The sequence below is a fragment of the Leucoraja erinacea genome, chromosome 2 (genome assembly GCF_028641065.1).
Source record: "Leucoraja erinacea ecotype New England chromosome 2, Leri_hhj_1, whole genome shotgun sequence".
In the NCBI taxonomy this organism is placed as follows: Eukaryota; Metazoa; Chordata; class Chondrichthyes; order Rajiformes; family Rajidae; genus Leucoraja; species Leucoraja erinaceus.
Genome location: NC_073378.1, coordinates 22415566 through 22432155, shown reverse-complemented (window position 1 = coordinate 22432155; position 16590 = coordinate 22415566). Strand labels below are relative to the sequence as shown.

General features: G+C 42.3%; 1 protein-coding gene across 1 annotated transcript in view; it reads left to right on the top strand.

The window, feature by feature from the left end:
- Window positions 1-16590, top strand: part of malrd1 (MAM and LDL receptor class A domain containing 1) — a 312060-nt gene that overhangs the window by 226630 nt on the left and 68840 nt on the right. Inside the window, exon 25 of the mRNA XM_055652737.1 lies at window positions 7358-7515. Within this exon, the coding sequence (XP_055508712.1) occupies window positions 7358-7515 (158 nt within the window). The remainder of the gene's footprint in view (window positions 1-7357; window positions 7516-16590) is intronic.

Here is a 16590-nt window from a genome sequence, read left to right as displayed (position 1 = left end):
AAGGTAACCTTGGATGAGCAAAGAGGTTACAAATTTGGTCGAAAAGAAAAAGTAAGTGCATGCAGGCCTTAAAAGAATAGAATCAGCCAGGGCCTTTAAAGAATATGAGCAAGGAGGAAAGAACTCAAGCAGCAAATTGGAAGCAGCAAAAGCGTCCCCAAAATAGCTTTGACGAGTCAAATTAAATAAAATCCCAAAGCTTTTTTTATGGTTTTCTGGGGATGTAGGCAAGGTATTAAACATCGGTTTTCACCAAGGAGAAGGATAGAGAGGACAGTGAGATCAGTGTGGAGAAAACATATGCAAGGACAGCTTGAGATTAAGAAGGAGGAAATGTTGGAGCTCTTGAAGAGCATTAATGTGGATAAATCTCCAGGACCAGAGGGGATTTATCCCATGTTATTGAGAGAGGCGAAGGGTGCCGACAAACTTTGTGTCTTCACTAGCAATAGACAAGGTCCAGAAAGAGTGGAGAGTAGTTAATGTTCCTTTGTTTAAGAAGGGAGGTAGAGAGAATCCAGGAAATTACAGGCCAGTGAGCCTCATGCCAGTGGTAGTGAAGGTTTTGGAGAGGATTTCTTGGGATAAGATCTACTCCCATTTGAAAGAGTATGGGTTAATTAGAGACAGTCAGCATGGCTTTGTACACAGCAGGTTGTATCTTACTAACATAGAAACATAGAAACATAGAAAATAGGTGCAGGAGTAGGCCAACCGGCACTGAGCCTGCACCTCCATTCAATGTGATCATGACTGATCATCCAGAATCAGTATCCCATTTCTGCTTTCTCCCCATATCCCTCAATTCTATCAGCCCTAAGCGCTAAATCTAACCATCTCTTGAATACATCCAGTGAATTGGCCTCCATTGCCTTCTGTGGCAGAGAATTCCACAGATTCACAACTCTCTGGGTGAAAAAGTCTTTCCTCATCTCAATCCTAAATGGCCGCCCCTTATTCTTAAACTGTGACCCATGGTTCTGGACTCCCCCAACATCGGGAAAATTATATATTTTTTTGAGGAGGTGGCGATGGTGATCGATGAGGGTAGGGCAACAAATGTTATCTACATTCGTTTTAATAAGGCATTTGCTAAAGTCCTCCTTGATAAACTGATCCAGAAGATTAAGATGCACAGGATTAACAGTGACTTGGTTGTTTGAACTTACAACTGGATTCTGATAGAAGAGAGAGGGTTGTGGTGGATGGACATTATTCAGGCTGGAGATCTGTGACCAGTGGAGTTCCACAGGGATCTGTGCTGGGACCGCTGCTATTTTAATAAATTTAAATGACTTGGATGTAGTCGTGGATGGGTAGGCTGGTACATTTGCAGGTGACACAAAGATTGCTGGGGTTGCAGACTGTGAGGAAGGCTATCAAGGTATGCATTAGGATACAGATCACTAAAGAAATGGGTGGAAGAATGGCAGATAGAGTTTAATCTGAGCAAATGTGATGTGTTGAACTATGGAAAGTCATATTTAAGGGGAAAATATACAATTAATGGCATGACTTTTAACAGTATTGATGCACCAATGAATCTTGGGGTCTCGGTCCATGACTCCCTGAAAGTGGCAACACAATTAAATAGAGATGTAAAGAAGGCATATGGCATGCCTGCTTTGATGGATCAGAGTCAGGATGTCATGATGCAGCTTCATTGGACTTTGGTTAGGGCGTTTTTGTAGTATTGATTGCAAATCTGGTCACCCCATTTGGACAGGGGTGTAGAGGTTTACCAGAGTGATGCCTGAATTAGGGGGGGTATTAGCTACAGGGAGAGGTTGGACAGACTTGTATTGTTTTCTCTGGAATGCTGGAGGTTGCACGGAGACCTGATGGAAGTATGTAAAATTAAGGGAGGCACAGATCGAGTAGCCAGTCAGAACTTTTAACCCAGGATGGGAAATTCAAACACTACAGGCCATAGCTTTAGGGTGAGAGGGATAAAGTTTAATGCAGATGTGAAGGGTGACCATTTTAACACAGAGGGTGGTGAGTGGCTGGAACGCCTTCCAGTATTGGTGGTTGAGGTAGATACAACAGTGGCTAGGCATATGGATATGCAGGGAATGCAGATATATGGACTATGTGCAAGGAAAGAAGAGATTGCGTTATCCGTAACTGGCTGTACTGTTCATAGAAACATACAACATAGAAATTAGGTGCAGGAGTAGGCCATTCGGCCCTTCCAGCCTGCACCGCCATTCAATATGATTCATGGCTGATCATCCAACTCAGTATCCCGTACCTGCCTTCTCTCCATACCCCCTGTTCGATGTTCAATGAGTGAAATTAATGTCAGGTTTTGGTGATGCATTTTGAGGTTGAATTGCAATTTCTGGTGTGAGTCATCCATCTAATTCTAGGAGAGGTTTTGTTATAATTTCCCTTCCTATGTCAAAAAACTGGACCAACTTGTTTTGGGCATATCCACCATAAGGAGTGGCAAAGACAACATTGGATAGAATGGTTGCTTAAGTAAAGGTGTCAAGGGTTATAGTGAGATGGCAGGAGAATGGGTTTGAGAGCAAAAGATAGATCAGCTATTATTGAATGGTGGAGTAGACGTGATGTGTCAAATGGCTTCATTCTGCTCCTACATGTATTTATGAGAATCGCAATGGATTCTGCCCACTGCTTGGACTCATACCTGCTGCCACACCTGTCTGCACTCGCCTGAATCAGATGTAGAAGGCCTATGAGCTGCATCTTCGTATCCAGGAGTAGAGAGGCGAGGTGTAGTTGAGCCTCGGGCAACATTTCACAAAGCCCCATCCCCAGAATGGTCTGACAGCTATTTGTCAGGAAGCAACGCTGGAGGCAGAGCTTCAAATCCTAACAAAATGAATGGCATTCGTTTAAATAATTCTAAGTTATTGATTCTACTATCAATAGTTTAAAAAAAGTATGATCAATTTAAAGAAAAAGAAAGTAAACACAAAAATAATTAATAAAAAAAGAAGCATAAAATTAAAACTCATTCTACCTTTTTCTCTTAATGTCCAGGTCAGAAATCCCCATTCCAAATGATTACAGGAATAATTGGGATTAGCATATGATTAGCATTTCACAGCACTGGGCCTGTACTTACTGGAGTTTGGAAGGATGAGGGACCTCATTGAAGCTTACTGAAAAGTGTAAGGCCTGGATAGAGTAGATGTGGAGAGGATGCTTCCACTTGGAGAGTCGAGGCCCAGAGATCATAGCCTGAGAATAAAAGGGCATACCTTTAGAAAGGGGAAGAGGTGGAATTTCTTTAGTCAGAGGGTGGCGAATCTGTGGAATTCATTGTGACAGAAGGCTATGGAGGATAATGGATATTTTTAAGGCAGAGATTGACAGATTCTTGATTAGTACGGGTGTCGGGGATTATGGGGAGAAAGCAGGAGAATGGGATTGAGAGGGAATGATAGATCAGCCATGATTGAACTTGATTAGCTGAATGCCCTAATTCTGCTCCGATACTAATGAACATGAAATGAGGCCAGTATCGCTGGGCTGTGTATCTCTACACCAGGTGGCAACCCTCGGCTGAGTGAGGTAACAGGTGTGATGGTCTCTGTTCCATTTATATCCAGGCCTTTCTCTCCTAAGAGGGCTGGATGCAGACAACTCACATTAGATGATGGAAGAGTCTGAGGGGAAGCTCATGGCAACATCTGATTGGCTGTGTGGACATCGGGAAAGCACGAGGTAATAGAGAATATCACAAAAACCATGGCTTGTTACAGGCTGAAAAACATTCATGGCTGCCAGATATTCACTGTTTGAATTTAGTATTTTGAATTCAGAATCTACTCAAAATCAATTTAGCAATCAAAAAATAAATTTTCTTTAAATAATTAAATCACTTAAATATGCCTAAATAAATGAAAACATCAAAGCAAACAGGACTAGCGAAAAAAATATGGTTTAATGGTTAGGATGTGTAGGAAGGAACTGCAGATGCTGGATTAAATCGAGTAACTGAGCGGGACAGTCAATGGTTTCATGGTTCAATGGTTTCTTTATGGAAATCCCTTCCATCAAGGGGATTTATCGCAGTCGCTGCCTCAAAAAGGCTGGCAGTATCATCAAATACCCACACCATCCTGGCCACACACTCATCTCCCTGCTACCTTCAGGTAGAAGGTACAGGAGCCTGAAGACTGCAACAGCCAGGTTCAGGAATAGCTACTTCTCCACAGCCATCAGGCTATTAAACCTGGCTCGGACAAAACTCTGATTATTAATAACCCATTATCTGTTATTTGCACTTCATCAGTTTATTTATTCATGTGTGTATATATTTATATTATGGTATATGGACACACTGATCTGTTTTGTAGTAAATGCCTACTATGTTCAGTGTGCTGAAGCAAAGCAAGAATTTAATTGTCCCATACAGGGACACATGACAATAAACTCACTTGAACTTGAACTTATTGTCATGTGTACCAGGTACAGTGAATTACATATTTTGTATACAACTCAGCAAGACTATCCCCGTACATAAGCACAATTCCCAGTCAGCACAGTGCGCACAGAACAGCCCACTGAGTCCACATGCAAGATGTGCCATTGTGGCTCCATTTTACAGTCCAACTGCAGCTGGCTAAAAGGACCCGTTGTGGCCATCGCCACTATTTCGGTTGTCACAGACAATATGTAACTTCCATTTGTAGAACCAAGGATCTGCTGATGCTGGTTTACAAAAAAAACATAAAATGTTCCAGTAAATTTGTAACTTACTGTTCTTCTGTGCAGTCATCCCAGGTTGTTCAATGGATCAGGCATGTGAGTCCTGTGCCAGGTCTATACTGGCAAGGTATAGTGGACAGGTCGTTCAGCAGCAGTGCTTCACTGCTGGGCCATGCAGAGTGCACCTGGGAAATGGGCAGTCAGTCATGGACTTCTACTTCAGTCAGTCATGGACATTCTCGCCATAGAGGGAGTACAGAGAAGGTTCACCAAACTGATTCCTTGGATGTCAGGACTTTCATATGAAGAAAGACTGGATAGACTCGGCTTGTACTCGCTAGAATTTAGAACATTGAGGGGGGATCTTATAGAAACTTACAAAATTCTTAAGGGGTTGGACAGGCTAGATGCAGGAAGATTGTTCCCAATGTTGGGGGGGTCCAGAACAAGGGGTCACAGTTTAAGGATAAGGGGGAATTCCTTTAGGACTGAGATGAGGAAAACATTTTTCACACAGATAGTGGTGAATCTCTGGAATTCTCTGCCACAGAAGGTAGTTGAGGCCAGTTCATTGGCTATACTTAAGAGGGAGTTAGATGCTGCCCTTGTGGCTAAAGGGATCAGGGGGTATGGGTACAGGATACTGAGTTGAATGGATGATCAGCCATGATCATATTGAATGTCGGTGCAGGCTCGAAGGGCCGAATGGCCTACTCTTGCACCTATTTTCTATGTTTCTATGTTTCGGCCTCGGAATCCTACATTGCATCTTGCGAGAGTATCTGAAGCAGCTACAATAGTGGGGTGTAAGAGGCTTTAAGATATGAATATAGATATGCTGGGAATAGAACGATATTGACCATGTGGAGGCCGATGGGGTTAGTTTATCAGCAGTACGTATGGCACAGACATTGTGGGATGAAGGGCCCTTTCCTGTGCTGTATTTTTCTATAGGAAAATCCTAGCACACTTTCCCAACAACTCTTTCTCATGCATCCTAGGATCATTTCCCAGCCGGTCCTCACTAACACCAACCACGGCACCCCACTCACCCCCTTTCACCACAAGTACAATTTCCTTCCATTACTGTTTAAGAAGGAACTGCAGATGCTGGAAAATCGAAGGTAGACTACAGTGCTGGAGAAACTCAGTGGGTGAGGCAGCATCTATGGAGCGAATGAATAGATGCTGCCTCACCCGCTGAGTTTCTCCAGCACTTTTGTCTACCTTCCTTCCATTACTCTTCACGAATCCCCTTTAACTCACTGTGTTCTTTCCCTTTCATCTCATTCTAGTCTTTTCCATGAATTATCTCTACCTTGCCTTACATCAATCACCACAACAGTTTGTAATAATGAAGAACATGCTTTTGTGCATGTCTGTGCCAGTCAGGCCTATTCTACTAGTTAGGTGGAAGAACTGTGCATTTCTGTCTTACCAATGGTTATTGTCTTATGATGGATGGCGTGGATTGTAGTACTGCCACTTTTTAATTGAATTTCTGACTAGAGCTAGTGCCCTTTTTCAGTCTTTTACCTTGTGGCACAGTGTGAATCAAGTTACATCAACACACTTCTCTGCAGGAAAGGAAAGACAAAATTGATCAACACCAATAATTCTGCTAAACAGTTGAGTAGGGGTATGTTAACTTGCTTCATGGTAATGAAGATAACGCTGCTATCCCAAAGAGCTCCCTTGCCTCCATTTGTTGGTGAGTGCCCATCATTTACTGAGGTACTGCATTGATCAAAATAAGGGTGGTACAGTGGTACTTCTGGTAGAGTTGGTGCCTAGCAGCCGTAGAGATCTGTGTTCAATCCTGGACTTGGTTGTTGTCCGTGTGGAGTTTGCACGTTCTTCCTCTGACTGCATGGAGTTTCCTCCAGGGCTCCAGTCTCCTCCCGCATCCGCAGAAATGCACATTTGTAGGTTAATTGGCCTCCAAAAATTGTTCCCAAGTCTGTGGAGAGTGGACGCGAAAGTGGGATAACACAGAACTAGCGTGAATGGATGATTGATGGTCGGTGTGGATTCAGAAGACCGAAGGGCCTGTTTCCACGTTGTATCTTTCAAGCAATCGCTCTGTGGAGGGAATGGACACGTGACATTTTGGGTCAGGGCCTCTTCTGCAGATCTGCTGAGGTGGTGACAGGGCAATGGTCCCTGAAAGATGTTATGGATAAAAGACTGAACAGAAGCATGTGTGATTTCTAAGAAGAAATGCAGCCACAGTAATTAATTGTGTTACACAGCACATAAATTAATTTTTTCACGATATTATAAATAACACACAGCAGGTTCCATTCCTCAATATTCTGAACACAGAGATTTCACAAGAGGGGAAAATGCATTAATCTGTTTGACTTCCATTAGTGTGGGAATTCGTATATCAAATTCTACCTTTTCTTGTGAAGTGTATAATTGTTCTTTTCATTGAGCTTCCCAGCACACAATGCCGGAGACAGATTAATGTATTTTTTATGAGGCTGAAGTGAGTAATATATTTTTACTGTCAGTACAAACAGGAAAGCAACTTACCATGTAATCTCTTCATGCAAGTAAACAAAATCCACGAATTTGAGAAGTTTATGATTTGCCAGTTGTCACTCTCCAGCTCCGCAGCTGCTGAGGAATTCAATAAACCTCATAACTGTGTTTGTTTCTTTTCAAGGAGCGGGAGGAATGTTTCTGTACATTAAGTCAGCAGCCCAGCATGAAGGTGACATTGCGAGAATAACCACCACTCATTCATTCCCAGCAAGTGTTGGGGTCTGTCACCTGCGTTTCTGGTACTTTGCCAGTGGTTCGAAAGAAATGGGCGCACTGAAGGTAAGGGAAATGCTCACAAAAGTATTACAGCTGCCTGATTCTATGAAATGCGGTGCTGGCATTAATTTCGAGAGGACTAAAATATAAAAACAGGGATATAATGCTGAGGCTTTATAAGGCACTGGGCAGACCACATTTGGGTAGCATTGGGAGTAGTTTGCAGCCCCATATCTGAGGAAGGATGTGTTGGTATTGGAGAGAGCCTAGACGAGGCTTATGAGAATTATCCCAGGGATGATTGGGTTAATATGTGATGAATGTTTGACGGCACTGGGCCTGTACTTGCTGGAGTTCAGAAGGATGAGGGGAGATCTCTTACTCACCGAATGGTAAAAGCCCGGATCGAGTGGTTGTGTCGAGTGGATGTTTCCACTAGTGGGAGAATCCAGGACCAGAGGGCACAGCCTCAGAATAAAAGGGCATACCTTTAGAAAGGAGATGAGGAGGAATTTCTGTAGTCAGAGGGTGGTGAATCTGTGGAATTCATTGGCAGAGACGGCTGTGGATCCCAAGTCATTGGGTATTTTTAAGGCAGAGATTGATAGATTTTTGATTAGTAAGGGTGTTTCGTGTTATGGAGAGAAGGCAGGAGAGGGCAGGGTTGAAAGGGAAAGATAGATATAATCATAGTCACAGAGTGATACAGTGTGGAAACAAGCCCTTCGGCCCAACTCGCCCACACCGGCCAACAATGTGCCAGCTACACTAGTCCCACTTGCCTGCACTTGGTCCATATCCCTCCAAAGCTGCCCTATCCATGTACCAGTCTAACTGTTTCTTAAACGATGGGATATCCCCAGCCTCAACTACCTCCTCTGGCAGCTTGTTCCATACACCCACCACCCTTTAAATGGCAGAGTAGACTCAATGGGCCGAATAATCTAATTCTGCTCCTATGATTTATAAACGTAAGCAGTATTGACATCCTTAAATCCTCTTGATTGAATGGTAGCACTATGGAATAAAACAGTCCTATTTTACCACAGCGATCCAGTCATTGGTTATATTAAATGATCAAATAAATCTAATGGTCTGAAGAAGGGTTCCGATCTGAAACGTCGACTATCCATTCCATCCATAGGTGCTGCCTGACCCGCTATGTTATTTCAGCCCAAGATTCCACTATCTGCATTTCCTTGATCCTCCATCAAATAATTATCTTTTCATTGATTGTTACCCTTCTGCCTCTTCTTTGCATATATCTTTCAGTAGTACGATATTAATTCACATACAATGATATAAATCCACAAGATTTTTAGACTAATTAATATTGAAGTCGCAGGAAATGTTTATCTAACGAAAAACTATTGTTTGGCACTTTCCTTCAATTTTCCAAACTTTTGGGATTAAAAATTCCAGCAAGAAAGAGAGTAACAAATGATGTCAACATTCTGGAGTCCTTCTGAAGCTTCAGTCTCCTGTTCCTCCATTGTGAGTGAAATGGAAGCTGTCAGCTCAGATGTTACATCTTTCTGCAGGTCACTGAATCGTGTACTCACCAGACGAGCAGCATATCATATTTTCTTGAGATACCTAAGCATTCAGGATAGTGGATCAGAGAGAGTATCAATAATTAAATAAGATGGCTAATGCTACTAATATGAACATAATAAATTGAGGCAGCACAGCAGGAGCTTTTTAGCCTCGTCCACCGTTCAAACACATGCTAATATTTTGCCTCAACCAAAATATTTTTTACATATTCAAGCTTGTTTTTTGACCATGTTGATCTATTGTTTAAGTACATTGCAATCTGTAGAATAGAGGGAAAGAACCGTTGTCTGAACATTCCTTTGAATGTTTATATTATAGTGCAAAAACATCAAGTGTTATAGTTCTGTAGCCTTGCTAATGGAATGGGAGAAAGGTGAAAAGCATTTCTTTGCTTCTAAATCTACAGCTAAATTCATTTTTGAAACGTTTCTTTCAAACTTTCTCACCTGCATGCGTACTTTCAATGACTGATGTCCAAGCACACCCAGGTCTCATTGCACCTCCCCTTTTCCAAATCTGACACCATTCAGATAATAATCTGCCTTCCTGTTCTTGTCACCAAAGTGGATAACCTCGCATTTATCCACATTATACTGCATCTGCCATGCATCTGCCCACTCACCCAACCTATCTAAGCCACCCTGCAGCCTCATAGCATCCTCATCGCAGCTCCCATTGCCACCCTGTTTTGTGTCATCCACAAACTTGGAGATGTCACATTTAATTCCCTCGTCTTAAATCATTAATATATATTGTAAATAACTGGGTTCCCAGCACTGAGCCTTGCGGCACCCCACTAGTCACTGTCTGCCATTCTGAAAAGGACCCATTAATTCCTACTCTTTGCTTCTACCTGCCAACCAGTTCTCTATCCATGTCAATACCCTACCCCCAATACCATGTGCTCTAATTTTGCACACTAATCTCTTGTGTGGGACCTTATCGAAGGTTTTTTAAAAGTCCAGGTACACCACATCCACTGGTTCTCCCTTATCCATTCTACTTATTATTTGCTCACAAAATTCCCGAACATTAGTCAAGCATGATTTCCCCTTCATAAATCCATGCTGACTTTGACCAATCCTGTCATTGCTTTCCAAATTTGCCGCGATAACGGCTTTAACAATCGACTCAAGCATCTTCCCCACTACCGATGTAAGGCTAACGGGTCTATAATTCCCCGTTTTCTCTCTCCCTCCTTTCTTAAAATGTGGGGTTACATTGGCTATCCTCCAGTCCACAGGAACTGATTCAGAGTCGAGAGAATATTAGAAAATGATCACCAATGCAACCACAATTTCTAGGGCCACCTCCTTGAGTACTCTGGGATACAGACATCAGCCCCTAGAGATTTATCTGTCTTCAGTCCCAACAGTTTACCTAACACCATTTCCTGACTAATGTAGATTCCCTTCAGTTCTTACCTCCCACTAGATCCTCGGTCCCCTAGTATTTTGGGGAGATTGTTTGGGTCTTCCTTAGTGTAGAGAGAACCGAAGTACCCATTTAACTGTCTGCCATTTGTTTGTTTGCCATTATAAATTCACCTGTCTCTGGTTGTAAGGAACCTACATTTGGCTTCACTAATCATTTCCTTTTTACATATCTAAAGAAGTTTTTATATTCCCCGCAAGCTTCCTTTCATGCTCTTTTTCCCCCCTCTTAATTAACCCCTTTGTTTTTCCAAATTTCTCCCAGTCCTCCTGTTTGCTGCTTCCTCTGGTCAATTTTCCTCCGGCCTTTTCCTTGGATTTGACACTATCCTTGATTTCCCTCATTATCCACGGTTGAGCTGTCTTCCCCGTTTTATTTTTTCGCCAGACAGGGATGAACAATTTTTGGAGTTCATCCATGCGGTCTTTAAATCTTTGCCATTGCAACTCCACCGTCAACCCTTTAAGTATAATTTGCCTGTCTATCCTAACAAATTCCCATCTCATACCTTCAAAGTCTCCTTTCTTTGATTTCAGGACCCTAGTCTCTGATTTAACCATGTCACTTTCTATCCCCATGTAGAATCCCACCATATCATTGTCACTGTTGCCCAAGCGGCTCTGTACAACAAGATCACTAACTAATCCTTCCTGATTACTCAATATCCAGTCTAGGATGGCCTGACTGCCAATCGTTTCTTCTACATATTGTTTAAAAAACATCCCGTATACATTCAAGATTACTATTTTGCTGTTCTACCCATACAGTTTCAACGGCATCCAAGCTAATGTCTCTCCTTGCTATTGCATTAATCTCCTCTTTAAACAGCCACCCCACCTCCTCTTCATTTCTGTCTATCCTTCCTGAATATTGAATACCCCGCATGTTTAGCGCACAGCCTTCGGTCACCCTGGAGCCATGTCTCTGTAATTCCAATCATATCATATTCCTTAACTACTAACTGCACATTCAATCAATCCACCTTATTACAAATGCTTCTCGCATTAAGGCACAAAACTTATTGCAGTGATGCCAAAGTGAAGATGGTCGAAAGCTTCAAGTTCCTCAGCGTTACTATCACCAACAATTTATCCTGGACCAATTACATTGAAGTTATGACCAAGAAAACCCACCACAACCCTCTGCCTCCTGCAACCAAATCTGTTCAGATCCATTTAACCAACACGCCCTGGATTTCAGGCTCTAACCTTCCGGACTAGTCCTCTATGTGTGACCTTTCCAAAGCCTTTACTGAAATCCATGTAGACTACATCAATTATATTGTACTCATGAAGCACCCAGCTTCCTCGTTGACAAATTCTATCAAATTGATTAGGCAGAATCTTCCCCCCTCCTCCTCATCAGACGAAATCACACGGACACTCTGATTAATCCTGCTTTTACAAGTGTAGATGAATCCTTACTCTCAGAATGTTTTCTAACAGCTTCTCGACCATAGGCATTAGACATTAACTGGGCTTATCCTTGCTGCCCTTCTTGAACAAAATTTACAGCATTTCCTGTCTTACAATTAATTGGACTCTTCACTGAAGACATAATAGTCTTTATTAATTTCTCAGCAATCTCCTCCTTTTTGCTTCCCATTGCTACCAACAATACATGTATGGGGATTAATCGTCCTTTCAGCCAGCTAGGACATTTATTACATTCACTTTTCAATGGCATCATTCCAGAATTTCACCATTCCCCTCCGTAAATTCTCCAACTACCTTTTTAAGGTGAGGGGGTGGAGAGGGGGGAAGATTTAATAGAACCTGAGAAGTAGAATTTTTTACACAAAGAGCGGTGGGTGTATGGAACGAGCTGCCAGAAGAGGTTGTTGAGGCAGATACTAGCGCAACGTTTAAGGAAAATGTAGATAGGTACATGGATAGGGTAGGTTTTGAGGGATATGAGAAAAATGCAGGCTGGTTGGACTAGTGTAGATGGGACATATTGGTCAGTGTGGGGGAGTTGGACCAAGGGGTCTGTTTCTACGGCTCTACGATGATCTTCTCTTTAGTGAACACAGTGAAAAGTATTTATTTAAGACCTTACTACAATCTCTGTCTCCAACCATAAATCAGCCCTTTGAGTCTAATGGGGCTGTTTCATGGGGCGACGATGCAAGATGTGACCAGACTGAAGTGGTCGTGGTCTAGCACGATATTATACGATATAACGGGGGGGTAGACAAAGAGTTCCCACGGTACTCGGCATTTCTGTTATTTGTGCGAGTGACTTGTCCGTCTCCCGAGCTTTCCCGTTAAATCTTGAATGAGCATTGTAAACTGTCAAGTGTAATTAAATCATCACGTGGCACAAATGATGTCATAATTTATTTTATGGCTCTTAGAGACATGATTCCAACCTCAAACACAGAGGGTGTAAAAGCTGTTTGTGACTTTTTTACTTTGCAGCTGCAGGGCATAGACAGACTTATAAGAGAAGTTTAAGTTAACTGCAAAAACAGCACTTTTACATCTATAGCATTGCATGTTTTTAAATCTTGGATAACATTAAATGGTTCTCCTGTTGATGGACTGATATATCGTTATATATACTCACATGAGCACCCGGGATACTCCGCAGCCTTCGTCTCCAGCAGGTTCCGTTTTCTCTCCGTTTCTATAATCCTCTCTGGATTTATCATAGAGAATCTCGTTAAATTGGTACCATTCTACAAGTTCCCCCTCTTGTTCCCTGGAGAAGTTATATGGCCTTACCTTCTGCCATCTTCCCTTTACATAAGCGTCTGTGGAGGCTATTCCTACAACGGCTACCGGGGAGGTAATCTGAAATCCACCTTGCTCACCCTCTCCCTGCTCCAAGGAGCCCACAGGCAGTGTTATCTCTGGCATCTCCTGTTGCCTCTCCACCTGTCTGTCTTGCTGCATCTCCTTCTCATTCTCCTGCATGGCAAAAACCTTTCTGACACGCTTTACCCCCTTTCTTTGAGCTTTTCTGGGAGCCATCTCTGCTTGTTCCTGTTAAAAAGATTCTCCAACAATGACAATGAGGTGGGACGTCCTCGATGGACACATGTTCCCATTGGCGACATTGAGACCACCTTTTTTACTCACCTTCTGTCCCCTCTGTCCAGCTTCCGGGTTTACCGTTCGCAGGAGTTCCCACGGTAACCGCAAGAGTTACTACGGATATCGCACTGGCCACTACGTTCATAAAATGTTGCAATGCTCAACCACAAGTGTACAAGTCACTCTTGGAGAAATTCAAGCTTGCTTGAATTTTCTCCCGAGTACCCAAGTTACACGATTACCTGCCGTTAGCGCCACGGTGGTCCACGGTGGTCCACGAATGCCGTACTATTATCGCATGAGGTTCCCACGATGTTAAACTCTGGTTACCTCTTGCGTCAAGTCGCCCCGTGAAAAAGGGGTTTAAATGTGCTCAACCTTCTCTCTGATTACCCATTTGATTTTAATATACATATAAAATGTGTATATTGTATGCTTTCAATACAGGAAGTGTAGTGAAGGTTCATTTGTGGGACGGCATCTTTGTTCTGTGATGAGAGATTTAACAGACTGACGCTATTCTTCGTTGCATTAGATGAATGATAGATGGTCTTATTGAAACATACAGAAAGGGAGCTTAATTGCGTAGATACGGAGTTGGCATTTTACCTAATAGTATTTTTTAGAACCATGAATCAAATTCAGAAAATAAAGTCAGTCAGTCAGGATAGAGAATAAAGTGCTTCAACTAAAGAGTAGCAATTTTTTGGAATTTTCTCTACAACATCTGACGTTCAATTGCTGAGTATATTCAAATCAGTGGTTGATAGCTTTTTTTCCAATATTAGTGAAATCAGGGTTCAGGCATGAAAGAGGCGAGGAGGTAAAATATCTGCAATAATATTCAGAATGGCAGAGATGCCACAGAGGCCGAATGGTCTGCAGTATCTCTATTTCTTCTGCTCTGTGAGGTGTCCTGTTATACATTTGTGTCATTTTCCTCTGTGTTCTGAAATATTACATACAATGATATCAGTTCTCCATTGCAATTAGTACTTTCTGGTATGTGCCAATTAACATTAATCAGTAGCCAAGGTCCCTGATATTTGTATTAGAGTTATCTGTGGCAGAGACAGTATATTATTTTCACACTCTGGTGAATTAGTGCCTGCGGCATCCATTAATCTGTCCCAGCTCCTGTGCATTTTTTCCCAAGTGATTTAAATTAATAAAAGCTCATTCCCTCACTTTCCAAGTTATGCATATGAAGCAAGGTATAGACTAGCTTAACATGGAAGAAGAAAATGTTTAATACTGCTGCCTACACCATCGGACACAGTGCCTCTAAATAACGCGCCAATGACCAGCTTTATTCCTGACCCAACCTGATGAGATTCAGGATGAATTTTAAAACAAAGAAGATTTTACGTTGCATGTTTGACCTATTTAGAACAGTTGCTTTCCAGACCAGACTATCCAAGGATTGCTGTCACCACTGAGAAATAAGGTTATTACCCTGCTGTGTTGGGGTATAATCAAAGACAAATTCTGCTCCAAAGCTATTAAAAGAAATCACAACAAGACCCAAGGATAGATTTTATAAGCCCTTGCTTATAACAAATAGGTATCAACATTTACAACTCATATCATTACAATTTAAAATATGAATACATTTGAAAGTCTATTCTCGGAAGCCTTGGAACTGTTTACTTTGCATTTAATAAGTAGTTATCTTTTGCGACAAAATGTGAGCAAGTTTGTGTGCTAAAACAAGATACGCTGAACTCTATTTTGCTGACCTGTGCACCTGTCAATGGAGACCTTATTAAAAATAGATTTTTCCAATTTTGGAATTTAATTTCTATTAGCTTTGTTTAGAAATCCGGTTTGTAAAAATTCTTGGAGACTGCCTTTCTATACGTTGACAGAAAAGCTAAATGAAAAGTTGGAATTTAATACAGAAAAAATGTGAGGTGTTGCATTTTAGGAACAATAGCATGGGCAGAACCTACACAGTAAATGTTAGGGCTTTGGGGAGTGTTGTAGAGCAGAGGGATCCAGAGGATCATTGAAAGTGGCATCTCAGGTAGATAGGGTGGTCAAAAAGGCTTTTGGCACATTGGCCTTCATCAGTCAGAGCATTGAGTATAGAAGTTGGGAGGTTATGTTGCAGTTGTATAAGACATTTGTGAGGCCGCATTTAGAGTATTGTGTTCAGTTTTGGGCACCATCTTATAGGAAAGACGTTGTCAAGCTTGAAAGGGTGCAGAGAAGATTTACAAAGATGTTGCCAGGACCCGAGGGCCTGAGCTATAGAGAGAGGTTGAGCAGGCAGGGACACTAATCCTTGGAGCACAGGAAGATGACGGGTGATTTAAAAGTTAAAGCGCTACCATTATGTATTAAAATGTGTACAAAATGATTAGAGGAATAGATCAGGTAGACGCGCAAAGTTCCTTGCCCAGAGTAGTGGAATCGAGAACCAGAGGACATAGGTTTAAGGTGGGGGGAAAGATTTAATAAGAACCGGAGGGTAACTTTTTCCACACAGAGAGTGGTAAGGTTATAGAACAAGCTGCCGGAGGAAGTAGTTGAGGTAGGTATTATCGCAATGTTTAAAAAACATTTAGACAGGTACATAGATAGGACAGGTTTATGCAGGCAGTTGGGACTAGTGTAGATGGGACATGTTAGTCGATGTGGGCAAGTTGGGCCTATGTCCACCTGCAACAAGTTACGACAAGGTAAGACAATTCAGTCGCCGGTACTTGTCACCGGTTGGCATAGGTAGTTACCAATGGAATTCACTGAAGGCAGCACCACCGACAACCTACATTAGCCTGGCGACAACCTATGACAGCACCTACGTCAGGAGAAGTCAAGCTACGCTCATTGGCTTCAAGCCAACTGGCGCCGAAAAGTTTTGAACATTTCAAAATCAAGCGGTAAGCAGAAAAACACTACGATTCTTTGGTCGACTGAGGAGACGACTCACGGCCATATAGGCGACACCACGGCGACCATGTGACGATAGCCTAGTCGCCTGTAGTGGGACAGGGGCATATTATCTAAATGGTGGCCGATTAGGAAAACAGGAAGCGCAACGAGACCTGGGTGTCATGGTACACCAGTCATTGAAAGTAGGCATGCAGGTGCAGCAGGCAGTGAA